We start from the raw sequence: 19,969 nt of genomic DNA on the forward strand, positions 1-19,969 counted from the left end.
AAACTCTTATTGTGAAGTGTTATCATAAAAACAATAAACATCAATATTTTATTATTTTTATAATTTAATTTTGTATTGCAATATTTATTTATAATTATTTTCTATCTTATATCTATTATAAAATGTTATTATTATTACTATATTATAATGAACTTAAATAATTAAGCAAACCTGAATGTGTCTCAAAAATGTAAACAGAACAAATGGAATAAGATTAAGAGATTATTCTGAGAACTTTTTTTTAGAAAAAAACTAAATCTAATTTATCTACTGTCCACCTAAACCTAATACATTTAAATTAATCCAGTCTTTAGAGGGCAATGCAGTCTGGTGGGGGAAAAACAAGTACCACACATACCATTGAAATTGCTGTAATTAACAAGCTATTAGTTTACCAGTTAAGGAAAACATTGTGAGAGCTAAATGTGCACACCACTGTGTGAATATACAATCCAGCATGTACAAATTTGTTTTAAACATTAATTTAGTCCAGTCTTTGTCCACGAGTGTACTGTACGTGTCTGTTTTGGAGTAGTAAATTTATAGGTGGATTAGAACAATAAGCGTATGTTAGTGTTGCCTTGAAGACTTACAGAACAGTATCCACACACTGATGGATAAAAGCAAGAAGTTTCCCTTGATGCAATAAACACTTTATTTGCATGAAGAGGATTCTACTGCAATTAGCAAGGAGTCAACGTCTGAAGAATATCCTCATGCACCACTTCATTCCCACAGAACTGGAACCTTAAAGTAATAAATAAATAAACAATTTTGCACACCATTTGATTACTACACATCTTACACATATTTTTATAACTACTTCAGAAGACAGAAAAGTAGTGTATAGATTGAATGTTCAAGTAACGATGAAGAGCATTCTGCCATATAGTGGCAAAAAAGGTCACTAACAATTTCCTGTCTAGCCCCCTGAGCACTTCAAATTTGGTGGCACCAAACTTGGGCAGTAGAGTGTTGATTACATTGTTATTCCACACAAACTTCACACGGGTAATTTCACCTACATCCTTCTCTGTGTCAATATAGACCTCATAGGTCTGACCAGGCTTCAGAGTTCCTCTGCAGTAGAAAAGAAGCATAACATTTTTAATAAAAGCAATTCTGGAAATCAAATGGCAATCCGCTAATACAAGCTACATTTATTTTGCCGTTACTTTTGAAGGAGAGACGGCACATACTTGTGTACTTGGTACTGATAGATGTTTTGAGTTGGACCGTACAACGGCACTTTAATGTTTGATGTAGAGTTGCTGAGGGTGCCATCTGTTGTGACTCTCACTTTATAGCGATAACCTTGAGACAAGAAGTTGTTAACATTTAATAAATATGTTGAAGATCTATTAGATACACAGCCAGACATCAGATCCATACGGGAGAATGGATTAGTGTCGCCAGTGTTCAGGTAATATTTTACCTTTGCTACACCATTAGTCATTGTAAATCTGTAGGCATAATGGCCCATGAAAGGACATTCACCATCAGTGCATGGGAAGCACCGTCCCTAAGATACAGATTTAAAGAAATTATAACGTTATGTAAGATCTACAGTATGAAGCTGAACAATATGTAAACACAGCAGTTATCAGTTCCCTTTTAAATCTATGACCGTGCATTCCATTCCTAGTTCTATTCATCCAGGGGCATAGATTCCAGGGGGGATGGGGGAGAGGTAACAACCCAATAATCAAAACAAGCCAGTACACCCCCCACCCCACACTATTTATACCATGATCAATGGAAAAATGTAAATGCTTCACGCTGCAAATGATTGCCGTTTGGTCACTACAATTTAAGTAAAACCACTTCTATTAAAATGAATGGGAAAAATTGGAACGGTCAACAGATGTAGAAAGGAAGTCCCGCCTTACAGGTAAAAGAGCCAGTCACCTTTTATATACAGACATTGCCTGTCAATCAACTCGAGAACGCACAATCGCATTAGCTATACAAGCTGGTTAAATTGTGTTGTTTTTTTTTTTTTTAATTATTATTTTTTTGCATAATAAGGGGTAAAGAAGCACGACGTATTGTCATATTTTACTGCTGATCTTTGATCGTAATCTTGACCAACCGTTTTGGAGATTTTGATCTTTCCCCATTCAAGCAGATAGGAGCTGCACTTGTATGCTGCTTGTTTACATAACAAAAAATGTACAATAAAATTTTTTTACAATAAATTACCAATAAATTGCTATGAAAATTAACAATAAATGGCTATAAATAACAATAAATAACTATATACAAAAACATTTAATTAAAAAACAAAAATTACTTTGCTTTGCGGGGCCCCCTAGTGGCTCAGGGCCCTAAGCAGCTGCTTATATCGCTTATAGCTAGAAATGGCCCTGATTATGGAATAGTCCATTTCAGATGAACATGCCCCTAAATGGCACATAAAAGTCTTTACATGTTGGCCAGTCTCTTCCTGAGTGGTTCTTGGCCAGAAAAATTTGCAATGTTGAACGTTAAACCGCAAGTCAAAAGTCTGGCCACACAAGACAACAATAATGCAGACAAGGCAAATCTGGAGTTTGAGGCATTGTATGAGGCATTGTATGTGTCACTGTAACATAATAAAAATCCACTTGCAACAGATCACCCATCTCTCAAATGTCTTGTTCTGTATCTCTCATGTATCTTAGATCGGCATAATATAAATTCAAAAGGAAAGGATGGTAACTCACCGTGCTTTACAGTGTGGGAACAACAGAGTTTATGGTTGTGAGCTAGATGAAGGAATAACACACAAAGGTGTTTATGAGAGGAGCAAAAAGGGAGATATCGTTCCCTGTGGAGATCAAATGTGAATCAAATGAAGTCATGCTCTGTGCCTACTCCACAGTTTGATTGGGATGCCTCCCAAACTGGGGATAACAGTATAATTAACAGGGACAGCTGCAGATATGGTCCCTCTGTCAGCAGCCACAGCAGAAACCTGTTCACTGGGCTTTTGCCCAGACCAATCTCAGCAAATCAACTTTCAAACCATTGAAACAGTTCACAGCCATATCAGTGTCTTGTGCTACAACAGGTGGTCCTTCAAGTCCCCAGTTCAACCACTCCCTTTTAAAGCTATCTCAAATTTTTATTTTTATATTTTTTTTTTGTACTATGAACTGCCTTCCATCTTAAAGGGATAGTACACCAAAAAAATATGAAAATTCTGTAATAATTTACTCACTCTCATGTTGCTTTAAACCTGTTTGATTTCTTCACTGGAACAAAACAGGAAATAAAGAGAGACAGACTGACAGCCTTAGTCACCATTCACTTTCATTACATGAAAAAAGATGCTAACAATCTGCTTAACATCTCCTTTTGTGTTCCACAGAAGAAAGTCGGTAACACTTTACATTAATGTTCCTTATGTTAAGGGTTTGTAAAGCTGTTTATTAATGACTAATAAGCCATTTACAAATGCATTATAAATCACTGATATGCTGTTATAATAACATGAATAAAAACGGAGACTTTTGTGCAATACTTTCAAAATAGTGAGACATTTTACTTCACATGTTATAAATGCTTAATAATAACAACACTTATTCAACATAAATTACCTATAAAAATGTACCATAGTGTAAAGTGGACACATACAGTATGAAGGATTATTGATGAGTTGCTAATTTTAGAAATCTGTATTTAATGTTTATGGTTTATGATTAGGTTTTATTATATGATCTATGCTGTGAATGAGCATGAAGACCTGAACAGTGTTTTTGCAAAGGACTTTAGAAGACTATATATTCATCAATGTGATAAGAAAAGTGACAACACAAATTAGTCAAGACATTACAGTAATTAATTTAAACACAAACCAGACTGTAGTAAAATGGCATAATCCCTCATTTTAATCTCACTATTATAATCTATTATAATGCATTGTGACATAAATCATGAATTAGACCTTTTTATGTTTTTGATTAATACAAGAATGAATAAATGTATTTATTAAGCATTTATAACAGGCTCACAGTTTGGCAAGTATTATATGAAAGTCACCCTTTTTATTCATGTTTTTTATAACTGCATATCAATTATATATTATTATAATGCATTTGTAAATGACTTAGTTGTTAATGAACCCCTTTATACACTTAAAAAAGAGAAAATTAGTGTAAAGTGTTAACAGAAAATCATATGTGTTTGGAAAAAGAGGGCGAGTAAATAATTTGTGGATGAAGGTTTAAGGGCTAGCCCTTTAAATCCTCAGTCACATTTAAACCCAAGGACTCTTATATATTGTCTTACAACTTACAAACATCCTCTGCTTGGTTTGTACTTTCAAGGCCAAGATAAAATCCCACTTACAGACTCAAAGATGTCTTTGGGGTTTAGGATGCTGTCACTGTAGTACTTATAGGCTCTCAGATGGTTGCAGGCAACAAAGTCATGAGTACCTGAAAAAGAGCACAAGAGTACAAATAACAGAGTGAGAAAGAGATAAGCAGAATGAATGGATGAATGAAAATGAGGAAGATGGATCAGAGAATAGGGTCACTGGGATTTGTTTTGTTTTCTCACAGCATGAGTTAGCCACCATGCATCTAAAGAGCTTCAGCTATGTGACTTTGGCTCCTTCAGTCTTTCTCATCGACTGGATCAAACAGAACAGATTCAGCTGTGGCCTCCCATTCAAACCCTGCTGGAATTGCACAAATGTTGCCACTTGAGCCACAATGTCACCCCCCTCCCCCAACCGCTACACCACTCCAGCTGATTTGAAAAGAAACCTGCTGTCATTTTTTGAAATGGTGCTTATCCAATGGTACTGCTCTAGAAAGCCCACTGATGCCCTGATATGTTGGTTAAAAAGTATTCATGAAGTCACTGTTACATGTACATATATGCATGACAGCAGGATTAGATATTAACTTCTTTATAAAAGGAAAACCTTTGCTCACTGGAGCTGATTTTCAGGGGCAACTTTTTACCTTAATGAGGGCATACTTTTTCTGAACCCCCATTCATTTCTGACCCAGCATGACAATGATCTAGTTACAGTGTTGGGTAAGTTGCTAAAAAAAAAAAGTAATCCACTTCAAATGATTAATTACTTCTCTAAAATTAATTAATCAAAAAGTAATCACATTACTAGTTACTTTACTTTTAAGTTACTTACCTTATCTTTTGAGCAACCTGGTGTCATCGAATCACATTACTATACCTATGTTTTTGCAAAGTGAGTTTTACATGCCTTGTTCTATGGATCGCAGCAGTTTCCTGGTAAAATGAACACTACAGCAACAGGCAGAATAACTTATTTTTCGCTCTTTTACACAATGTTATCTTATAACAATAAAACACTTTTATTATAATACATAATTTGAAAGATGGTACATTTTAACACTTGCATTACATAACCAACTACATTTACAAGCTTACTTCATAGTTACTAAGTTGCACAGTAGCTCAGCTGAGCGATGAATTTAGAACACAGAAGACAGGAGTGTGAGTCCAGCAAAGCATGTGAGTTGACACGTGAGCTGAAAGTATCATAGAATCGCCATAAAATGACGTGGTTGCTTCAGCTATTGTGTTTTTCATCTCACATTTGCTTTTATGACACTATCAGTTAGGTTTAGGTGTAGGGTTTAGGGTAGGGACATTGGTTTTGTTTACCTCACATTTGCTTTTATGACACTATCAGTTAGTTTTAGGTTTAAGGTTTAGGGTAGGGAGGTCAGATTTGTTAATTTTAAACTCCAAAGAGCATTTACGTTAAAGACCTCTTCTTTTTGCGAGAACATTTAACTTGCTTTTAGGTTAGATTAGATTAAACTTTATTGTCATTGTGCAGAGTGCAGGGACAGAGCCAATGAAATGCAGGTAGCATCTAACCAGAAGTGCAAATAGCAATATGTATATAAATATATATACGAGTATATACAATAAAGATTTTTATGGAGTGCAAAGTTATGAGGTAGAGAAGCAGAGACCAGCTCAATGCAAATGTCTATGAATACAGTACAAGGTGCAAATGAAGAAGTATAAACACTGAAGGTGCATTGTACAGAATTAGGTATAATATATGTGTATATATATATATATATATATATATATATATATATATATATATATATATATATATATATATATATATATATATGGCCGGTGACCATAACAGTGCAAGCGGCATCAAGAGGTAGAAATTATGTGCAAAGAAATGTGCAAGGGAATGTGCAAAAAAAAAATACGTAGTCCGAGTGGGATGTAGTGTTCAGCGCCTGAGTTTAGAGTTCAGTAGGCTGACAGCTGAGGGAAAGAAACTGTTCCTGAGTCTGCTGGTGCGACAGCGTAGACTCCTATAGCATCTCCCAGATGGGAGAGGAGTAAACCAACAGTGGTTGGGGTGAGAGGTGTCTTTGATAATGCTTCTCACCCTCCTTAGGCAGCGTTTGTGGTGAATGTCTTTGACGGAGGGTAGCTGAACACCAGTGATGTATTGGACAGTTTTCACCACCCGCTGGAGGGCCTCCTGGTCTGAGACAGTGCAGTTGCCATACCACACTGTGATGCAGTTTGTTAGGATACTTTCAATAGTGCAGCGGTAAAGTTCATCAGGATGTGGGGGGACAGGTGAGCTTTCCTTGGCTTCCTAAGGAAGTAAAGGCACTGTTGCGCCTTTTTGATCAGAGTGGAGGTGTTGTAGGTCCAGCAAAGATCCTCAGAGAATTGGACACCCAGGAACTTGAAGCTAGTCACACGCTCCACTTCGTCCCCATCAATGTAGATGGGAGTGTATGTGTGGCCCTTCCTAGTCTGCCGGTAGTCCACAATCAGCTCCTTGGTCTTCTGGGTGTTGAGTGTGAGATTGTTGTTGGCACACCACACTGCCAGGTGCTGTACCTCTTCCCTGTAGGTTGCTGATCAGGCCTAGCACCGTGGTGTCATCTGCAAAATTGATTATGCAGTTGGAGCCATGCTCAGGTATGCAGTCGAGGGTGAAGAGGTTGTAGAGGATTGGACTCAGCACACAGCCCTGTGGTGCACCAGTGCTCAAAGTGAGGGTGGAGGAGTTGTGGTTGCTGATCCTAACAGACTGTTGTCTGTTAGTGAGAAATTAATTAGCGCCCCTCAGTGGACATTTGACCTCGAAACTGCAGCAATGAACCATGTCATTTTATTTTGCTAAAATGGTGCCACGGTCACATAATTTTCAGGACATCAGGCTGTTTTAATTAACTAATTGTACTTAATTACCTTAATTTAAAGTCAGTTACTATAATCGGAATGTGTTGCATTCCTTTTAACTAAAAAGTAATTAGATTAAGCAGATTACTACTTGATGGCATATGTAATGTTAGGGTTAGTGTACATGCCATACTAACTAATATTATAATAAAATACTGAAGTAGTGTCCAATTCATCAAGCTTACTTATGTAATTTAATGCTAATATGAAATATTACTATATTGTTTGGATTTTCTTTTTGTTAAGATTTTTTTTTTTTTTACTGTTATGTTTTGTATTAATGTATCATACATGAGACCATTTGTAGCTAAATTTGTACAAAACAGTTTTTTTTCTTTTTTTTTCTCAACTTCCCAAATTCCGTCAATATCCACTATTTGTGAAATTATATTTTTGTCACAGCCAGGCATGTGTTCTCCTCCATTGGGGTAGAAGTCAATGTGCCTTACAGTTTTGAACATTCCTAGTCCTGTAAAAAATATTACTTCTGCTATATTTACAGTATATAACCTAAAACACACAATGACACATCTTTTTCTGTATCTAATACATCATTTAACTTGATTTTATCATTTTAATACCCATTAATTATAACGCCATAAATAAACAATACAAAACATTTTTTTAAATTTTTGAACTAGGTGATTGTATTGCTAAAGCTTGACACTGATCTCAAGCTTGTGTGCAATACAGAGCATACAATTAAAAACAAGAATGAGCAACTTTATTTAGATCACTTCACACCAATGTAAGGGAAGATGGGGAGTGAATCTGTGTGAATGGCATCAAAAAAATGGCATCTGATAGGTCCAAGCGGACAAGTTCAGGAGTCTTGAAAGTAAGGCTCAGCTGGATCCAAGACTAGGAAGAGACAAATACTCACAAGCAGACCATAAAGCATGTAACATGTAAGTACATTGAACTAAGAAACTTACAAATACATCTTAAAATGTATTAACTTCACCCTAACTTGACTGCACACCTGTGATTTTGCCCAGTCCTGGTGTCCTACGTCCAACCTCTCCAGCACAGTGTGCCCCCAGACTGTGCCCAATGATGTGGACATTTTCTGGCATCTGATTAAAACTGTCCTGTGAGGCAAAAACTCTGCATAAGCAAGTACCAAATGATAGTTTTCAGGACAAGCATTTCTCATAAATGGCAGGTTGTCACATGTGTTTTAATTTTTTTTTATTTTATACAGTTTATTGTTTTTGATATGTGCAAGCCAAAACAATGCTTTTATATTTTAATGTTACCTTGGACATTTTTTCAATTAAGTTCATTAATTATTTTATGTTTTATATATTTTTTAAAAATATTTATATTTAGCTTAAAAGCCTACAATATAATTGCATGTTCCCATTATAATATATAATGTATAATATGTATAATATAATAATATATTATAATATAATATAACATAACATAGCATAGAGAAAAAGCCTATAATATACAATGTATTGGCAGTTTCCCATAATGTAACATAACATAACATTATTTCAAGGCAGGTCGTAACATGTTTTAAAAATGTTAATTTAATAATTATTAATTAATAATTATATAGTTTATTATTTACAATATTTGCAAGCCAAAACAATGCATTTATATTTTAATGTTAACATTTACATTTTTGCAGTTACATCAATTGTTTTGTGTTTTATAATTGTTTTGTATTTATGTTTAGCTAAAAACGTACAATATAACTGCAGGTTCCCATTGTATAATATAAAATAAAATAAAATAAAATAAAATAATATAATATAATATAATATAATATAATATAATGTAATGTAATGTAATGTAATGTAATATAAAATAATATAATATAATGTAATGTAATGTAATGTAATATAAAATAATATAATATAATGTAATGTAATGTAATATAAAATAATATAATATAATGTAATGTAATGTAATGTAATATAAAATAATATAATATAATGTAATGTAATGTAATATAAAATAATATAATATAATGTAATGTAATGTAATATAAAATAATATAATGTAATATAACATAATATAATATAATAAAAATGCCTGTTTGCATTAAATGAAATGTCTTTAGATGATCAAAAGGATATTTAAGAGTTCTTTGGTACCTTAATACAATTTTGTTTTTAATAATTTTGACTATTTAGTTTTACTATTCATATTTTGCTAAAAAAAAAAAAAAAAAAAAGAGAGAGAGAGAGAGAGAGAGAGAGAGAGAGAGAGAGAAGCCTATAAAATACATGGCAGGTTCTCATAACATAACATAACATAACATAACAAATAATAATTACTGTTTTAATTCAAATGTATTTGGATGGTCAAACAGAGATTTACTTTAAGAGTAGTACCTTACTACACAGTATTTGTAATAAAGCTAATGTAAGCTGTGTGTGAGATGATAGCTGTGACCTTGAATGATGTACTGTTTACTGTCTGTGTGAATTTCCACTCTGATGACAGACGTTTTTATATGAAGAGTGTCTGTTGTGAGACTACATTAACATGTTTATAAACTAGTAAAACATTTGTAGGTATTACTTTATCATTCAACGTTTAGCCATACATTTATCTGGGGTAAACATGAGGATTTCTTGTTCCTACTTGCCTTAAATATTGAGATCATGTTGGCCACCTGAGCTCCAACCATTCTGATATTGTTGGCTGCCTGTGTGTTGAGTGTCTGCCCACCATTTTTGCAGTCCACACATATACAGTTCACATCTTCAGCTGTCAACATGAGCTGCATATCAAAAGAGTGCATTTAAATTAAAAGATTTGAAAGCACTTCTCCCAGTCCACCCTTTCCATCATGAACTATTAAAAAAGTGCATATACCTTACACATGTCAACAAGCCAGTTCTCATCTCCTTTGTCAAAATATCCATGGATCATAAATCTGGTCTTTCTGGTTGGCTTGTAATTGGATGTTGCGATAAACTGCCTGTTTGAAATTTCCTAACAATGGAAGGGATGAGACAAACATAACATTTTTAAATTTAGTACAGCCTTAATAAAACAGACAGTATTTGAGATGTCTGCTTGCCTGATAGTTGTCTGGATTTTCCCGTGTGAAGAGGAGGAAGCGTGTGCTGATTTTCTCCGGGCTCCAGGGTAACTTGGAGATAGGTCTTTCAATAGTGTCTCACCATAGTGCATCATCAGAGAAGCATCCCAGGTTTCCATAGCATACCTCACCACCAAATAAAATAAACATGACCAATAATAGATCTATGTGTGGCTTAAATGTCAGAGACATTTATATATCCATGTGTAGCTTACCGTATGCTGCTCCAGCTAAGCAGCTCACAAGTCCTGCAATCCCCAGCAGCCACATCTGAAACAAAAGAACAATTTCATCTATCAAACGTAACTAAAGCTTAAATACTGTCAACATATTACCAAACAAGCACCTACTTTGATGACGCCAAGCTTTATTAGTTTGGGCTCCTTTTAAGCTATGAGGCCCACTTTGAGAGGTGAGCAAAGCCCAGGTGAGGGGCTGAGCAGGTGGTGACCCATTCTGATATGTAGGGTACAATGGGACTAAAGGCCCAGTTTAAGGAAAATGGGCCTTTTTTCTGGTCACAAAGTGTACAAAAAAATATTCAATAATAATTTGTTTTTATTTTTATGGAATATTGATGGAGCAAAATAATTTGCTGTGAAAATAAAATGCAATTCATTAAAAAATAAGGATAAAAAAGCCCCCATGGGGATTATAGTGATATTGTGTAAACAGGGACAATATAGTTAGAGCGCAAATAATTTTGAGACAGCAGGATGCTTTTTTGAGTAACACATTAAGATAATACTTATTAAAAATAACAGTTAATAATAATATTAATCACATTTAGCATTTCATAACATCTCAAGTATTCTATAAAGAAACTAATCTCCATGTGATTGGATCAGTCAATGTGAGCCCACTTTGAACATTTTTCATATCAAATCCACTCCACTTAAAAAAAACAATGTGTTTTACGGTACCTTTAGCCTGTGCAACAGGGGGGCTTTTTACCCCAATTATTATCCTTTCACTCATTGAACAGTTATTAAAATATTTTGATTTAATCACCTTGAACAAAACTGATAATTTTGTTTCAAAATAAATGTGATCATTTCAGGGATTATCATTAGCTACATAAATGCATTTTAGAAATTATTAAATATTAGAACAAATTGCCTCAAAATCAAACTATAGACATTGCATGCAATGATCTCATGGATCAGGAATATTTTGCAGTATATAGTCACAAACAGGAAAGTACTGTGGTAGTTTTTGTTGCTGTTTAGTATTTTGGGAGAAAATCAAATCAAATGTGACTTTTAACCCTATTGTATTATTTGCCTAATAATGAAGGGGAACAATTAAAAAACTTAAATGAATGAGAAACTGTAAGGTATAGGTAATAATAATAGTTATTATTATTATTCTTATTATTCTTATTATAAGTTATAAATTAATAAATATTATGAAATTGAAGCTCCAAACTATTTAAAAAATAAGTTAAATCCATTAATTAATAAATCGACCACCTTCCTCTATCAGTATCAGAACATTTGAAATATATTATAATCACAGTCAGTATGTTTAGTTGATAATTGACAGACCTGAGATATTATTGAATGATCAGGTCAGAGGTCAAGGACATAAGTTTTAGTAATTTGCGTGTATGAATTGGTTTTTATTTAGCAATTTTGGCAAAGTTTCATCAAAGTCTAGCAAACCAAATGCTTAACATCAGAGTGCTCTCTCTACAAAACTCTTTAGTGAACTCCCTTGATGGCTCATGTGATTTCCCATCCCTTTTTTTAATGGTAATGACCTTAGAACAAGGCTTCCTAACAAACTTATTCATTTCTGCTTTAATTCTATATTGTATCCCACACTTCTATATCGTAATGGCATTCTGCAAATGTATGACAAGCCAACTGTACAGAAATTGTGAATACATTATATTAGTTTCCCAGTTGCTCCTAAAGCAAAGGAAACTCATTTTAAAATATTCAGTAATGTATATCCTTCAAGTGAATTTTTAAGAATTGTAAACATTTTAAGAGTTTTTATTTTTGACAATAATATTTGTATTTTATAGACAACAGATCATCTTTTCTTTTACTGTGTGCACTCAAATATATTCTGGAAATATATGTTTTATTGGCTGGAAACAAAGGTCCAATCGCTACATACAATTTCTAGAAATAATCATGTATTTTTTGTAATCTGTAAATTTTTAATTCATAAGTGCAAGTATTTGAAGTTAAACCCTTATTTTTCAGTCTTTAAAAAAGATTTCATTTGTTTCTATCTTCCTTATTTAAAATGAATGTAAAGTTAACAACCCTGCAAATTTGCCAAAGATCTTAATTTGTGAGATGATTAAAAAGACTCCCCTTTGTTCTCTGTCTTTAATTTTACATTTTGTATTTTGTATATTGTTTTTCATTTTGTTACCTTTGTATTGTATTTGTAAAAACTGCGATATTACATACTTTATTGTATGTGCCTTACTTATCGTTTATTCATTCTGCTTGAATTGCCATTACAAATGTATATCTTATTTTGATAAAAATAAAATAAACAAATAATATAAAAATAAAAAAGTGCTGCCTCAAGACATTGAAGAAATGACAGTGCCATAGAGGTGCATTAAATGCCATTACCAGTAGATGACAGCAGAGTGCATTAAGCCAACTCGATTTCTCTCCCTCGCTCTCTCTGAACATAGTCTTCAGATATTTATTAGCTAATCAGGTCGAGAGCGTCATAATTATAAGAGATGTTCCTGACTCATACCTAAACAAATTATGCTTTTATCACTCATAATTTGTCGAACTGATTATCTCACCAGTTGGAATTCTCGAGCATGGGACTCATTCGTATTTGGCGCCAGTAGGCTTAAATCATTGAAGCCAAGCGGATAAAGTTGGATAGCTTAATTATCTCTCTGTCATTGTAACAATCTGTCGTAATGAAGATGTTCACGCACATAAAACCGATTACTTGCAAATGGTCAAGAGTTTATTAAATGAAAGTTAAACAATTGAGGCGTAGGCTGTAATTTTTACTAGATGAAGTACCTGAACGGCTACGTAGTAAGTGGTGTTCAAACCCAACATAATCCTATTTGAAAATAACCTCAAGGGATTTTTGTCTGCAAGATGCCTGTGCAAGAGCTGATTTATAAAAGGTGTCTGCTGTATTGTAGGCCAAATGGGTGAGGTCAAATGCTCTAAAGACTCCAATGGTTTTGCAGGAAGTGCATCTTCTGTGGCCACACAATAGTGTTTTCATGAGTGAATACTGTAGAACTGTTTCAGACTTGCACAGTTTATTTGAAATCCATGGGAAATAATGGATGTTGGTTATATCTTAAGGGTTAGGAAGTGATTTAAATTCATTTAGGCCATCGCCCGTCTTTGTTTTGCCATATTTGCTTCAGAGGTAGCTTGAATATGCATCTCACCTGCAACAAAGAGTCTTCAAATCAGGCCTGGTACTAGGATGCATCTTTAAGAGGCATTTTGACCTTTAGGGAGGGCTATACACCAGTCAGCCACAACATTAAAACCACCTGCCTAATATTGTGTAGGTCCCCCTCGTGCCACTAAAACAGCGTCAACCCGCATCTATGAATAGCATTCTGAGATGATATTCTTCTCACCACAATAGTACAGAGCGGTTATCTGAGTTACCGTAGTAGACTGTGTCAGTTCAAACCAGTCTGGCCATTCTCTGTTGACCTCTCTCATCAACAAGGCGTTTCTGTCCACAGAACCGCCGCTCACTGGATGTTTTTTTATTTTTGACACCATTCAGAGTAATTTCTAGAGACTGTTGTGTGTGAAAATCCCAGGAGATCAGCAGTTACAGAAATACTTAAACCAGCCCGTCTGGCACTAGCAATCATCTATGCGATTATCTAATCAGCCAATCATGCAGCAGCAGTGCAGTGCATAAAATCATGGAGATACGGGTCAGGAGCTTCCTTTACTCCTTGCCTCATGTAACACGAGATCTTTATCGGATGATTTCAGAAAATTGGCCAGAATTGATCGGGGCCTGTCTCCCTCGGCGGATCTCCGAGCCGGGACTCTGTGAGCTCGCTCGATTTCCAGCTTATGGCCTGTTATGTCGAGCAGACTCGGGAAGAGCCCATCTAGGAATTTTACCATATCTCGGCCTTCCTCATGCTCAGAAATTCCAACAATTCGGATGTTGTTTCGTCGATTACGATTTTCCAAATCCTCCAGTTTTTCCCAAACACGTTGCAAATCCACCTTGGTCGCTAGAGGGTTAGCAGCTAATTCCCTCTCCGATGATTCCAGATAATCGATCCATTTCTCGACATCCCCCATTCTTGTAACCAACTCAGTGAATTTCGTCTCCATGGCCGTAATCGATCGACGTATTACAGCAAGATCCTCCAAGTCTGTAACAACCTTCGCTAGCATTGCCGACATACTCGACAGTTGACACTGGATCTCGTCCCTGGTCTGCAACCCTATCTGGGGTATCAGCTTGAGCACATAAGTGTCTTTTAATATCTCCAGAGGCTGAGGATTTTGAATTCTTTGACATATTGTCTTCATAGAACAGCTAAGAATCAGGGTGTATCAAATCTCACTGGTTTATGACACAAATAGCAGTAAAACTAGCAAAGTGCGCAGAGCTCACAGTTCACACGTCCGACCCTCGCATGGCGCCACGCAACTTGCCAAGGTCAGGAGCTTCAATTAATGTTCACATCAACCATCAGAATGGGGAACATTTTTTATCTCAGTGATTTGGAGCATGGCATGATTGTTGGTACCAGATGGGCTGGTTTGAGTATTTCTGTAACTGCTGATCTCCCGGGATTTTCACACACAACAGTCTCTAGAATTTACTCAGAATGGTGCCAAAAACGAAAAAAAACATCCAGTGAGTGGCAGTTCTGTGGACGGAAATGCTTTGTTAATGAAAGAGGTCAACGGAGAATGGCCAGACTGGTTTGAACTGACAAGTCTACGGCAACTTAGATAACCACTCTGAACTATTGTGGTGAAATATATTCTCAGAAGGCTATTCTGAGATGCGGGTTGGTGCTGTTTTGGCGGCACGAGTGGGACTTACACAATATTAGGCAGGTGGTTTAATGTTGTTGCTGATCAGTGTAGGTTCTCTCTCTGTCTGACCAGGGGGGTCCCCCATGTCATCATCTGAGGGGGGTGGGCACAAGGAAAATGTAGGGGGGCAATGCCCCACCTTAGACCCGGCAATGCTTCAAATGATTGCCTGAGAGGAATAAAAGGTAAAAAGGCTGAGGGGAAGAGTACAAGATAACTGTCAGGTTATTCTTTAGGATTTACCTCAGGAATTTTAATCCTGTTAATGTATTACAGTTGGGGGTAAGGACTATGGCATAGACATGGTGTGGAGGACAAAAAGGTTTAGAACTGGAGTGATTAGAACTGCAATACAGACTTAAATAAAACATATGTGTATGTGTAATCCACACATGATTGAACTAGGACACATCACTGTTCTTTTGTTGTATACTTAATGTTTGCAAAATAATTTTGTGTTTTTTGTTATCGTCAAGGCAACATCAGTAATGATCCCTATTCAGTTGAGACAGGAGGGAGAGTGAAACTACAAATAATTGTAAGGGAACAGATATTAGCTTGCCTTGTATCCTCCCAGGAGTGAAATGGGTGTGAGACGTTGTGTGGTCTGTGAATTTACACCTGCCTTAGGCTTCAGTGCATGGGGTTACTCAAACAATTTCTATTGTATCCATTTTCTAAGTCTGTCTAATAGGACACAAAGAGGAATTGCGACTAATCACGTAATGGCAGATTATCACCTGTGAACGCCGTCGTTTCTTGGGAAAAAATCTTTTGGAAGCTCGTTAGACAAAAGGAATTTTGGCTGTAAGCAGGCTCAGGCTCCAGGTGTCATTTATACAATCTGCTACAGTTTAAGAAATGATGCAATGGAATTTTCTTAAAATGTTTTAAAGTGAATTGTCCAGATTGGTGTTTGTTCTCCATCTATTTACCATATATTATTCAAAGGCAAGAGGCAGGATTATATTAATGCAAAGGATCAAGAAGCAGGGGTGTAAAGTAATTGAGTAAAAATACTTAAGTCATATACTTAAGTATTATTTTTTGGGATTTGTACTTTACTCGAGTGCAATTTAAATGGAATACTTGTACTTTTACTTAATTACATTTCCAAAGAAAAAAATAGTACTTTTTACTCCTTAAAATGTTATTTAAACTTGAAAAGTACTCATTATATTTTTGCAGATCATTTTCTTTTGTCTTACTGGACTGAAGCAGCTTTTTCACTGTATCCGAGAAACGACAAATGACAGATCAGAGGTCAGTCGTTTCAAATGCAGTGTCTCACGCCGGCTGTGTGGAGCTCCGACCATCTGCAGAGGCGGAATTTCGGATCAGATTTGAGCTTTGGATACGTTGAAATATTTGTGCAACTAGACCGTATGTGACCGCCTGACTGAATGTGATGTATTCATTAAAAACTATGAGCATCAAGTGAGAAACACTGACGGTTTTTCTAAACACCTGCTACTTCTACAGATTTGACAGTTATGAAGTCAAAAATAATCACTCACATTAAAAATATATATATATATTAACAAAAGGCTTTTGCAATTAAATGTGTACATGTCATATGAATTTCTATTCCCTATTTGCTGAATTATTATTGTTGTAGTTGTTAGGCAACTACAGTATTAATGATAGTAATAACTATAAAACCAGTAATGATAATGATAATAAAAATAATGGAGTAATATTTATTGAATTCATCCTTCTGCTCAACACCAGGTTTGGTAGCAAACTTCAGAAAACAATTCACAAAACCAACAACATTACAAACTTTCGGACCACTGGTTATGTGTAGCGGGGGGGGTGTTCAGGGGAAGGGACATATAATTTTATAAATTGATTCAGTGTGTGTATGCTCTGTTCGTGTTATCTTGTTTGTTTGAATCCATAAAAATTTTAATTAAAAAAAACAAAAAAAAAATAACATTACAAACTTTCTTCAAAGCTTATTTTGAATTTTTTTGTCTCAAGGGGCTGGGTACTCTGCGTGACTGTGGCAATGTTTTTGCAAAATAAAATGATGTGGTTCATTACATGTCTCAGGGCAGTTCTTAAGTGAAATGTCCACTGTGTGGCGCTAAAAGTGAGTGAAATGTTCTCCCGAACATATAAAGTTTTTAAGGTTAATGTTCTGTCGAGATTTAAATCAACAAAACCGACCTCCCTACCCTAAACCTTAAACCTAAACCTAACTGATAGTGTCAGAAAAAGCTAATGTGAGATGAAAAACACAATTTCTGAAGCAACCACGTCATTTTGTGGTGCTTCTATGACAGTTTTGGCTCATGTGTCGACTCACGTGCTCTTCAAGAATCATATCTCGGCACAATTTGATCACACTTCAACAAGCTTGTAAATGTAGTTGGTTATATAATGCAAATGTTAAAATTAGTCATGCGCTATAGTAAAAGTGTTTATACGTCACAAGATAGCATTGTGTGAGGAACAGGGCGAAAAGTAAGTGTTTATTAACTGATAATCTGCTGTTTTATTGGTGATTTGAGTGAAAGGAGATAAAAGTAATTGTTGTTTTAACGCCTCGAGTGTTCATTCCACCAGGAAACTTCTGTTACGTGCAAAAGGCCACATAAAAATCATTTTGCAAAAATGTAGTTATTGTAACATGATTCTACGACCAGGTTACGAATGCCACTCGGGGAAAAATATGTCGGAGACAGTAAAAAGGCAACTTAACAAACCAATCAAATTTAACAACATCTTCTCTCACACAATCTCCTCTTTTGATTTCATTCTAGCTAGAAAAAAAAAGTTTCTTTTTACTTTTACTAATGCTTTAGTACAATTTAATGTGAAAACATTTTACTTTCACTCAAGTTTGTTTTTGGCTAGATACTGGACTTTTAATTGAGTAAAATTTTCACTCAGTATCCATACTTTCACTTACATATAATTTCTGAATACTTTTATGTCAAGAAGCAAGTGTAAACAGAATTTCTACTTCTATTGATAATACTTATTACAAAATATCTGCATAGACACACACTTTAGAGTATTCACTGACCTAGTGGGGCATGTTGTCACACTATAAGTAGTCAAAATGTGAATTTGCCATTAAATAGCCTGTATATGCTTTTTTTTTATTTTATTTTTAGCACAATTTAAACAGTAAAAGAGTTATGAAATAAAAAATAAAACACAAAAATATCAAACCATCATTTTGGCAGTAAAACTGTATATTTTTGTGTAAAATTACAGCATATAAACACTACTGTGACAACTTGCCCCAATACAAATTTGATTTTTTTTTTTAGTCTTAGGCATATAGTTCATCCTTTTGGTTAAAATCTGCCCTACTTATAAACTGGACCCTTGCCGGAATGTAGTTTTGTTCTGTTCTGTTTAACCAACAGCTTCAGTAAAAAAAAAATGTGATTCACAGAAATTATTCTAATTTAGTACTGATTTGAACTATGTTTTGAAACCAACATACAAAACCACTGCTATTGAAAACACAAGCACTTGTGCAGCTGGACAGTTGACTGAAACCCGTATAGCTACTGATATATAGATTTTATGACAATTCCTTGTGTGACAACTAGCCCCCAGTCTCCCTATAATGGTTTTATTTCACTTCCTAAAGAAATGCTCATTTATCAGTAGCACATCAGATCATTTGAAGGGAAAAAATCCATTGAGTAAACCAAGTGTTAGGAGTGTTTTTCTCATTTTCAAAGTCAAATGTTATTGATGAACAATAACAGTAAGATTTCAAACATTCATTATGTATACCTATCATTTGCCAAGTCGTGTAAACAGGTCATGAAACAAAGATTATTGAGACAAGAGATGCTCCATCTGCCTTTGATCAATTTGTCTTGTTAATAAGTCTGGAGAATCAGCCAGGCAGACTTCAATTTTTTTAACCCTCATTTGGAACATAGTATAAAAAGACATGACATTTCTTCAATCTATCTGTGTGTATTTTTTTATTATTATTATTTTCAATACTAATTATTATTACAAAGGCAACCTGTTCAGGCTTCAATTACGTTTATCCAATTTTCAGTTTTAATTTCATCTTAGTGCCCTTGACATGAATTCACTGTACCATGGACTTAAATTGGGGCAGCAGTTCTTGGTATAAAATGCCATAGCATTTTGAGAGTCTTATGTAAGTGATGAGTTTTAATAATAAGCTTTTCATTATTTTAAAATTAGTCAGTCTTTGTGTATCAAGTTTCATAATATCCTATTCTAATAGTCCTTTAATTATAGTTCACTCTAGAAATATTAGAATAAGTTACAAATTCTGGCAGAAAAGTATTTGATTTGAATTTATAATAATTATTGATGTTTTGTAAAGCCCTTTTATAAGCAATGTTTATTTACAATCTGATAAAGAATATTTAAGAAACTTAAATTGAAACATTATAATCATTTAACTTTGTCATCTTTGATTTTTTTGTAAACAAGTCTTGAGAGATTAATACAGTGCAATGCCCTGTATGAAAAATGTGTAACACTTTAAAATAAGACTGTATACATTCACATTAATTAGCTGAAGAATTAATTGACCAATCAAACGTCTTAAAATAAAAATCTATTACCTAAGTTTGAAGGTGTATCAATTTCTCTGAGCCAGTCAATTATATGTGGTTTCAGGATTTTAGCA

The 19,969-nt window shown here is 34.7% G+C and overlaps 1 protein-coding gene across 1 annotated transcript; it reads right to left on the bottom strand.

Moving 5' to 3' along the window:
• Positions 1-461: 461 nt before the first annotated feature.
• On the bottom strand, positions 462-10,552 carry LOC127411851 (pancreatic triacylglycerol lipase-like). The gene is given in 13 exon segments (XM_051647684.1): positions 462-747; positions 913-1,080; positions 1,200-1,314; positions 1,393-1,522; positions 4,333-4,421; position 6,404; positions 7,566-7,684; positions 7,960-8,076; positions 8,198-8,306; positions 9,821-9,955; positions 10,051-10,170; positions 10,259-10,410; positions 10,492-10,552. Coding segments are annotated over 13 exon segments (1,377 nt in total). The 5' UTR covers positions 10,550-10,552; the 3' UTR covers positions 462-683.
• Between the last annotated feature and the right edge of the window lie 9,417 nt (positions 10,553-19,969).

This window comes from Myxocyprinus asiaticus, chromosome 21, assembly GCF_019703515.2.
Source record: "Myxocyprinus asiaticus isolate MX2 ecotype Aquarium Trade chromosome 21, UBuf_Myxa_2, whole genome shotgun sequence".
NCBI lineage: Eukaryota > Metazoa > Chordata > Actinopteri > Cypriniformes > Catostomidae > Myxocyprinus > Myxocyprinus asiaticus.